Here is a 10,173-nt window from a genome sequence, read left to right as displayed (position 1 = left end):
CACTCCTGAAGGCAAACCCAACCTCGCTGCCATCCGGCGAGAAACCCTCCAAGGCTCCCTACAGTAGAGGATGCGGTTCAGGCTCTGCGACCCCAGCCAAGGTCACCTGGGTGGGTGGGGTCTGTTCTGCCACCTGCACCCACACCTGCGACTTCCACCCTCACCGACCGCTCACGGCCTCACACTCCATGCTCTGCCTCTACTGATGACAGACATGTCCCCGCATCCTCCGCCCATGAAGCATGCTCACTCTGCACGTGTTTGTCACCCTTCTCTGTGACCCCACATTCCACGCTCTCTGCCCAGGGGAACCCTCACCACACCGTTCACCCCACCAGGACACGAGCTCCCCTGGAGGAGCCGGCAGCCAAGGGGCTCAGTAACTTCTAGGTGAGTGAACCCATTCCCTCCACCCACACCCTGGGGGCATGGCAGCCCCCATCTCCTGTGAGGCCTCGTCCCCGTGGAGATGCAGGGCAGCGGGAGTGACTATGTGGGCTACCTCTCAAGTTTATTTATGCAGATTCACACCTAAAATGGGGGGGCGGGGACTAAAGCCTTCCGTATGTGCTTAAGAACACGTGGACCATGAGATTAAGGGAAGAAAGGTTCTTGAAAGCCCTTTCTTCCCCTTCTCCCGGGGAAGCTTACTTAGTGAATCCCGGGCTGGGAGAAGGTGCGCTGGAGGGCTCATCCCGTCGGAAAGAGCTCCGGGGAGAGGGGCAGACCTGCCTTCCCATGTGGCACTAGACGGGCTCCCTGAAACAGCCCAGCTGCCTATAGCAATGAAACTGCATTTCCAGCACGTGCTGCTAAAGACCCTGATTCCTACTGGGAGGTTCCAACGCCTTCTGCACCAGCTGCCCTGGGGACACTCCTCAGAGAGCAAAGCAACAGAACAAAGGGCAGAAACAGAGTGAAAAAAGAAAAAAATGATTTAAGAAAAGTTCCCAGAATTCCAAGATTGGCCAAACTCTGCCCTGTAAGGGGCAGATGAAAGCATGGCAGCCTTAAAAACTGCCAACTGTCCAATCGCCGTGTGCCCTTCCCTAGGACACTCCCAGAGTACGAGACGTCGGGAAAGAGGGTGAGGGAGTCCCAGCGTGACGCCGGAGGGCTGTGCACAGGCTCCGTGGGCACCGTGCGGGTGGGGGCGCAGCAGGCACAGGCGACGTCCTCCCGACCACGCGCCCCAGAGGGCATGCATGGCCTGTGTGTGGTCCCGGCAGGATATCTGGTCAACCGTCAAGAAGTGGATGGAAGGACTGATAACTGTACAGAAAAGTGACCAGGAAGAAACCAAAGGATAAGAACAACTCCAAGAAAAACAAAAAGCTGCACAGGGGAGGAATGACTCTTGGTTTTTACGTGGCCCAGATGTGAATGACATTTAAATAATCATCACAACCGCCATCTTAACTGCGTATCTAACTGCATTGGGAGTTGGGGGACAGGGGGCCCGTGTGTTTGCAGGTTGAAAAAAGGTAGCGAAATCTTATCTCCCATAAAGAAGGTAAATCGATTATGCCCAAGGCAAGAAACGGAGAAACAGCAAGACAAGTAGATCATTTAGAGACATGGAGGCCAACATGAAAAGGTCAAGCCAAAAACTGAAAAGTCGTTACCTCTGGGGATTTAGAAACGGGTGTGTCTGTGGCCGCAGGAGCCTCTGCTTTTGAAAGCACAAACCCTACAGAGCAGTGGTTCTCAACCTTCTGGCCCTTTAAATACAGTTCCTCACGTTGTGACCCAACCATAAAATTATTTTCGTTGCTACTTCATAACTGTAATGTTGCTACTGTGATGAATCGTCATGTAAATATCTGATATGCAGGATGGTCTTAGGCGACCCCTGTGAAAGGGTCGTTCGACCGCCAAAGGGGTCGCGACCCACAGGTTGAGAACCGCTGCCATAGAGCTATTTGGCTCTTGAAAAGCATGTGTGCACAAGCGCAAGAGCGTGAAAAGTAGAATTTTCTAGTGGACAACGTAAAAAAAAGTTACTGCAGTGAAACCAGGCAGACAGCCGTGGTGCCGTTCAGTGCCTGGAAGGTGGGCGTGAACTCGGGGTTAGAACGGGAGGCTGAGGCTGATGGCGAGGCCTTGAACGCTGTGCCCAGGGGTCTGGATTTTGTTTGGGGGCAGAGGGAAGCCAGGAGATCTCCCTCCCAACAACGCTGCGTCCGTCGGAGACCACCTGGACAGAGGCTGCCTCGGGAGAAAGCGGGGGCAGGAGACGGGGAGAGACCCGTGGGATGGATGGGTGGATGAGCCCCCCTCTTCCTAGAGCACCTTCCCTCCCCCACGCCTGCTAGTCCACGCTTTTCCCTCTCGTGAGGTCGTCCGGAAACGGGCACATTATCCTCATGCGTCAAGTCTAGTCACTTCTGAAATGACGCAGGGGCGGCAGCCCCTCCATGTGACTGCCAGGGCAGCAGAGGCGTCACAGCAGGACGGCGGTGCTGGCAGCGGCTGTGGCGCTGAATGAAGGACCGTTAATGAGCCGTGCAGGCCTGGCTCATCCTGGGACCGGCACGCGGGGACGGCATAATGAATGAGAGCTCGGACGTGTGGCAGACAGGCCACCCAGGCGCAGGGCAACGCCATTAAAATCATCCGGAAAGAGCGGGTGAGTGGGGAATGCGGGCATGTCATTTTCACTTACATTTAAATGCTGTTGAGGCATATTTATGAGAAATGAAGATATGCCTTGTGCACAAACAGCAGGAGACTACCGCACAGACGCACTGAAATCGCCCCTTCGTTTCTGGGTCCATCAAGCGGATCCGCTACCTGAACACAGGACCTGCCTGTCGGCCCCTCCGCCCGCCAGCTGCGTGGCCGTGGCCAGGCCTCTCCGGGCCTCAGTGTTCCCAGCTGTGAAGTGGACGCAGCAATAGCTGCTCTGCGAGCCTCGCTGCAGAAAGCTGTGGGATACGGGCAGACTCCCCAGGTCACTGCAAATAGGAAGGCACCGGAAAGCCTCAGGGCTCCCTGACGGAGGGCTGCCTCAACCCTGTGAGGGCCACACGTGCTGTGCAGTGCGATGCTGAGAGAGACGCAGGAGGAAACCCTACACCGAGTGGAATCCTCACATTTCAGTCTGCGTAAAAAGCAGACGGATGGGCGGATGGGCACGCAGACAGATTTCGGCAGACGGACAGAACATTTCTAGTAGCTGGAAAGCTAACATGAGCCACCTAACCTGTGTTGTGTCTGCGCTGCCTCTCAGGACAACGCCATTCAAGCTGATACCTTCCTCCATCAACTCCAAAAAGGCAGGAAGCGCACGCTGGTCTATCCGTCCGTCTGCCTGTCTGTCCTTCCCCCCCAAATCAATCACACAACCATTTGTCCAGGGAAGGGCTCAGGTCGGCCAGGCGGATGGGACGTCTGACGGCGGATGTGAACTCCAAGATGCCGAGGTGCACAGCGGCCGCTCTCTGAAACCGTGAACACGCCAAGGGCGTGGATCTAGGACAGCACGTAGGTCCACCGTGGCCCAGAGAGCACGCCCCAAAACGCCCCTGTCCGTGCAGGCACTGATGGCGGTCTGTCACGCAGACAGATTTCGGCAGACGGACAGAACATTTCTAGTAGCTGGAAAGCTAACATGAGCCACCTAACCTGTGCTGTGTCTGCGCTGCCTCTCAGGACAATGCCATTCAAGCTGATACCTTCCTCCATCAACTCCGAAAAGGCAGGAAGCGCACGCTGGTCTATCTGTCCGTCTGCCTGTCTGTCCTTCCTCCCCAAATCAATCACACAACCATTCGTTCAGGGAAGGCCTCAGGTCGGCCAGGCGGATGGGACGTCTGACGGCGGATGTGAACTCCAAGACGCCGAGGCGCACAGTGGCCGCTCTCTGAAACCGTGAACACACCAAGGGCGTGGATCTAGAACAGCACGTAGGTCCACCGTGGCCCAGAGGGCACGCCCCAAAACGCCCCTGTCCGTGCGGGCACTGATGGTGGTCTGTCACTTTAAGGCAGCAGTTCTCAACCTGTGGGTCGTGACCTCTTTGGCGGTCGAACTACCCTTTCACAGGGGTCGCCTAAGACCATCCTGCGTATCAGATATTTACATGACGATTCATCACAGTAGCAACATTACAGTGATGAAGTAGCAACGAAAATAATTTTATGGTTGGGTCACAACACGAGGAACTGTATTTGAAGGGCCAGAAGGTTGAGAACCACTGCTTTAAGGGCTTCTTGCCCTCCTCCCCAGCTAGAACGTGTGCGCTGTGAGAGCAAGGACTGAGCTCATCAGCAGAGCCTGGGGCACGGCTGCCTCCTCGGACACGAGAGGAATGAGTGACATGCACAACGCGTGTTACCACAGACAAGAAAGGGAGCTGAGGGCGGGGGAACACGGGGGGAAGACCGGGTGTTCCGATAAGCCTTCTTGAAAGAGGGGCCCCCCGAGGGCAGAGGCCACGCCTGAGGACAGCGGAGGATGAGTCATCTGTCCAGGTAAAGGCAGGTGGGAAGGGAACCCAGGGAGAGGCAAGAACGTGGACGGTAAGCACCATGCTGTCGCGCGTGCCTTCTGCAGGGACAGGAAGCCTGATCGGGGAGCAATGGGAAACGCGCGGGAGACGGAGGCCAGGCTGCTGTGGGAGCGCCGGAGGGTGCGTGGGGTAAAGAGCAGACAGAGTGAAGCACCCCGTGTGAACACCTCGGCCAGGCTCAGGGCCAGGCACCAAGGTGGCGGCAACCTCGGGCAGCGGGGACAGCAGCTGGGGGGCCTGAGGGTGACCCGGAGACCTCCGGGCGCACAAGCGGAGGAAGAAGGTTCCAGACAGAAGGAGCCGGTGCAAAGGCGTGCGGGAAGGGCGGGTCCGCCTGCGACGATTTAGAATCTCGGCGTTTGGTGGAGACACAGTCGCAGCCGAGGGCTCCGTGCGCCCTGCGGACAGCCGCCGGCCCTGCCCAGTGCCACGGGCAGCAGGCGAGGGGGAGCACTGACCTTTTCCAGCAGGTCCTCCGGGGCCGGGCCATCAAAGAGCTGGATTTTATCTTCAATGCACTTCCTCAGAAGGTCGGTCTTGCTTTTACTCTTGGCGCGAGGCTTCCTCGCCTTGGCCTGTGGCTGGAGGGGAGAGAAAGCACGCAGGCACATGCATGCAGCCCGCCTTCAGCCCGCCTTCCAAAGCCAGGCCCTGAGGGCCGGACAAGCTCGGGGGCTGGAGGGGCCCAAGGTGAGGTCACGGTGCTCAGCAAATTGTGATTCGGTTAATGATCGAGGGTAGCAGATGCGACCGTCTCTGAGCCTCACTTTGCACACCTGCGAAATGGGTATCTGCCTCATCCGATGACTGCAAGAACCTAACAACACTACGTAACAACACAAAAACGGAAAGTAACACAAGACAGCACGCCATAACGCACCGCAATATAATGTAACAGCACGACATAACGCAACAGAATGTAACATAGCATAATGCAAGGACTGGACATGAGAACATAGCAAAACACAGCCCAGCCCAGCACAGCCCAGCACACCTGCGAGGCTCAGTACAGCACTCCCCAGTGACCGCTGGTCTCCTTCCCCTCCCAGCTCGCCCCCCTGCCCTTTCTCCTCCCTGTCACATCCCTGGAGGTCCCATGATCTCCTTCTCAGGACGCGGACACAGGCCTGCCCACCAGACTTGGCCCTGGGCTCCCGAACAATCTCTCAGGCTGGCCACTGGATGGTGGCCCGTCCCCATCCCCTCAGAGGAAGAAGGCACAGACCCGGTAACTCACGGAGTTCAAAGCACCCCCATTTGACAGAGGAGGAGACTGAGGCCAGGAGAGCAGACTCGGTGGCCTCAAGCCACATCGTGGGGGCCCTGAGATCTAGGTCTCAGGTTTCCTGACTCCTGAGCTGAACTCTTTATATACTCAGGCTGGGCTCAGCTAATTCCACGAGTTAACTATAGTTTTCATTTCCTGATCTAATGGGGAAAATACAAAAAAATAAGTAATTGTGTGTCAAGGCCTCTTAGGAACAGAGCCAGGCTGGTAGGCTAGACCTTGGAGCTCAGAGCCTGGATTGGGGCTGGGAGGGGATAAGGCTAGGAGGGACAGGGGAAGGGGCAGGGGAAGGGGCGTGGGGGTGGGGGAGTGAGGGGAGTGGCGATCCTGTGCATCTCCCCAGCCCCACGCACAGTGATGTCAAGCCGACAGATTGAAATTGGCCTTAGAAGTATTTACACCAGGGAAATGGGCAAATGCTACAAATGGGGACTGCCCTCCCCCGCATGTCCCCGAACCTCCGCTGAGAGCCGGTTCACCAGCATGTGCCTGAAATCGTGGCAGAGCTTACATCCCAGCAGAGAGCCACGGGAAGGCTTGAAGAAAGGGGGAAGGGGGTGGTGGGGAGAGAATCTGACTTAAAGACGGCGAGGTCCTCAGGAACTCATTTATTAATAAACAAAATGTACTGCACACCTGCCAGGCGACAGGCACTTTCTAGGTTCTAGGGTCATGGCCGCTGGTGGACGGTGCAAGGAGCCGGGCAAGGGGATCTGGGCTGGGCACCAGTGTGTCCACTATAGGCCTTGAGGTCAGGACCAGCTTGGCGGTTCCAGGAACAGCCGATGCCAACACGGCTGGAGAGGAGGATGGGGGCCAGTGAGGTTCGATGAGGCCAGGGTGGGCGCTGGGGCCGGGCCCCGCAGCATCAGCAGGAGATGCCCCACCTCTGCCATCAAGAGGCCACTGGCCAGCTGGCTCAGGTGGGTGGAGCATCGTCTCATGCACCAAAAAGGCGGGTTCGATTCCTGGTCAGTGCATGTGCCTACGTTACAGGTTTGATCCCCGGCCAGGGGGTGTACAGGAGGCAACCGATCGATGCTTTTCGTGCCCCCTCTCTCTAAAAAAAAAATCAATGAACATTTCCCCCAGTGAAGATTAAAAAAAAACACCAATCCACCAAGATGTCCATCCTACCTGCAGCTCTGGGGCAGCCAGGGCCTGGTCCAGCTTCAGGAACTCTGCCTCCCGCCAGGCCGTGTGCAGCCGCTGCAGCAGGACGCGGGCCCGGATTCGGGGCAGGGCCAGGCTCCTGTCCATCTGAGCGAAGCAGCTGTGCACGTCCTGCCGCATCCGGAGCAGCTCCTCCTCGGACAGGGAGAAGGGGGAGCCGCAGAGCCTCCTGGGGGGCAGGGACAGGGTGTGGCTGGTGACATCCCCTCACACACGGACCGCGCATCTCTACCCACTCGTCATCGTGGGACCCCGATGCTTCCCACCCTGGCCTTGTCAGCAACGGCCCCGTGAACTCCTGCCACCCACAGGGTGCTATGTTCCATGAAATAAGTCAGACAGAGCAGAACAAATACTATACGATTCCACCTATATGTGGGATCTAATAAAACAAACAAACAAAACAGAAACAAACTCACAGACACAGAGAACAAACTGATGGTTGCCAGACTGGATGGGGTGGGGGAGGGTGAAAAGAGGTAAGGGAGTTAAGAAGTGCAAATGACCAGTTATAAAAACAGTCACAGGGATGCAAAGTACAACTTGGGGAACACGGGCAATAGTCCTATATAATAAAAGGCTAATATGCAAATTGACCGAACGCCGGAATGACCGGTCGCTATGATGCACACTGACCACCAGGGGGCAGACACTCAACACAGGAGCTGCCCCCTGGTGGTCTGTGCACTCCCACAGGGGGAGTGCTGCTCAGCCAGAAGCCGGGCTCATGGCTGGCGAGCACAGCGGTGGTGGTGGGAGCCTCTCCTGCCTCTGTGGCAGTCGAACATCCTCTGAGGGCTTCTGGGCTGCGAGAGGGCACAGGCCGGGCTGAGCCTCCCCCGCCTCCCGCACCCCAGTGCACGAATTTCGTGCACCCGGCCTCTAGTACTGTAATAACTATGTTTGGTGCCAGGTGGGGACTAGCCCTCTCGGGGTGGCCATTTCATAAGGGATGTGAATAGCTAATCACCATGTGGGACACCTGAAACGACTATGATATCGTACATCAAGTGGAATTGACAAATAAATTTAAAAAAATAAATAGTTATACTTTTTACTTTAAAAAAGAACAGAAGTGTGTTCTCATCCATAGAAGATAGCGGGGTTGTGCTGGGGATGAGGGAGCTGAAGATTCAAAGGGCAAGAGTCATTAGTGAAATTCACGTCTGCAAAATGACATCATGTCCTTCCTCACGTCTGCACTCTGCAAGGATTCCCTGAGCATCGCACGCCTATCTGAGGGACGTGCCATCACACCGGGGCCGGGAACTCAGCGTCCAGTGTGCGAGGCCGTGAGGCTGCCTGTGGAAGGGCAACCGGCTCCCGGCGTTCATGACCTGGCGGATAACGGACATGGGAGCAGAGGCTGCCCACTGACGCTGGCCCGCAGTTCCCTGCAAACAGGACGAGGAGCCCACCTCCGCTCCGGTGGGCCAGGGACGGGGGTCCCCCACCTGGGTTCTAAAGGCTGATGGTCACGTAGAGCAGTGGTTCTCAACCTTCCTCATGCTGCAACCCTTTAATACAGTTCCTCATGTTGTGGTGACCCCCAATTTCATTGTTACAAATTGAACATAATTAAAGCATAGTGATTAATCACAAAAACAATATGTAATTATATATGTGTTTTCTGATGGTCTTAGTCAACCCCTGTGAAAGGGTCGTTCAACCCCCAAAGGGGTCGCGACCCACAGGTTGAGAACCGCTGACGTAGAGGAAGCTGTTCCGCATGGAAACCACGCTGAGTGGCCGACTGTGATGGGTTGACTTCTGTGGCCCCTACAAGGTGTGTGTTTGAGTCCTAACTCCTATTACCAGGGAGTCTGACCTTACTTGGCAATAGGATCTCACCGATGCAGTGGAGCAGTCAGAGAGGAGGGTGGGCCCTTAGTCCAATAGGACTGGTGTCCCTGTAAGAAGAGCAGACAGACAGACAGATGCACAGGAAGACAGCCATGTGGCGACAGAGGCAGGATCGGAGCGATGTGTCTGCAGCCACCAAACGCTAAGGATGCAGCCACACAGAAGAGGCAGGAAGCGACCCTCCAGGAGCCTGGTGGGACCATGGCCCTGCCGACGCCGCCCTTTAGACCTCCAGCCCCAGAGCTGTGCAAGGAGCCATTTCTGGTGCCTTTTTTGGTGTTTTCTTTTTTAATATACTTTTGTTGATTTCGGAGCAGAAGGGAGAGGGTGAGAGAGATAGAAACAACGATGAGAGAGAATCCTGGATCGGCTGCCTCCTGGATACCCCACACTGGGGATCAAGCCTGCAACTCAGGCATGTGCCCTTGACCAGAATGGAACCCGGGACCCTTCAGTCCACAGGCGGACGCTCTATCCACTGAACCACACCAGTGATGTGTGTTCATTTCTTTGTTGTGTGTTAATTCTCACTTGAGGGTATTTGCCCATTTGCAGACCATACACAATATCAACTTAAAACTCAGCCTGCTGTATTTGGTCAAACAGTTAATGAACGCACCCCAATGCCTTGGCAGGGCCAGACCACATGACTCCGAGGGCCTTCTTTATACAGCCCGTGGGCCGGACGCCCCCACCCCTACTCCACACCAAGAAAAGAGCAGGGGAAGGGTCTTGGTTTTGTTTCTTTGCTAAATGGGGTTTTTTAGGTTGACGGTTGTCGGTTTGTTGAAAGAAAAAGCAGCTTGAAGGCATATTGATCGGTAGGACCACAGGTTACAGGTTACAGGGACAGGAGCCCCTGTCCCTCATCAAACATCAGTTCTCACCCAGGGGAGCAGGCGAGGTCCCTGCAGAGCCATCCGTCCTGGGTTCAATTCCCAGCTGCCCACAAACTTATTCAAACTCAGCAATCATACCTCCCGTGGGAACGGGGCACCTCACCCTCTCGTTACTACCAGGCCTGCCTCCCGCAGCCCCGCTTGTTCCGTGCAACCCCCACGCGAATGAGTGGCCCTGGGCGTCACGCAGTGTCCTCCTCCCTGGGCTGTGAGTCATGTGACTTAGAAACAGCTGTCCATCTCGCCTGTCCACCGCCAGAGGCCGGGTGCCCGGCATCCCATTACCCCAGGGTGAGCCCCTCCCTCACCTGGCGGGAGGGGACCACGACCACAGGGACAGCAGGGTGACTCACAGGAAGATCCAGCGCCCCCAGTGCCGCAGCTCCGCCTGCTCCTCCGCCGAGGCCTCCAGCGCGTCGTCCTTGAGCCTCTGCCGC

The 10,173-nt window shown here is 56.4% G+C and overlaps 1 protein-coding gene across 1 annotated transcript in view; it reads right to left on the bottom strand.

Moving 5' to 3' along the window:
• The window catches only part of EVC2 (Ellis van Creveld syndrome 2), a 64,576-nt gene that overhangs the window by 9,023 nt on the left and 45,380 nt on the right, over positions 1–10,173 (bottom strand). Inside the window, exons 15-19 of the mRNA XM_014538284.1 lie at positions 10,090–10,166; positions 6,939–7,143; positions 4,886–5,094; positions 3,771–3,896; positions 2,807–2,957 (exon numbers count right to left, since the gene is read on the bottom strand). Of these exons, the coding sequence (XP_014393770.1) occupies positions 2,807–2,957; positions 3,771–3,896; positions 4,886–5,094; positions 6,939–7,143; positions 10,090–10,166 (768 nt within the window). The remainder of the gene's footprint in view (positions 1–2,806; positions 2,958–3,770; positions 3,897–4,885; positions 5,095–6,938; positions 7,144–10,089; positions 10,167–10,173) is intronic.

The sequence above is a fragment of the Myotis brandtii genome, unplaced genomic scaffold, assembly GCF_000412655.1.
Source record: "Myotis brandtii unplaced genomic scaffold, ASM41265v1 scaffold188, whole genome shotgun sequence".
NCBI classification, from domain to species: Eukaryota; Metazoa; Chordata; class Mammalia; order Chiroptera; family Vespertilionidae; genus Myotis; species Myotis brandtii.
Note: the sequence above shows the minus strand (reverse complement) of the source record. Positions and strands in the feature narration are given on the sequence as shown.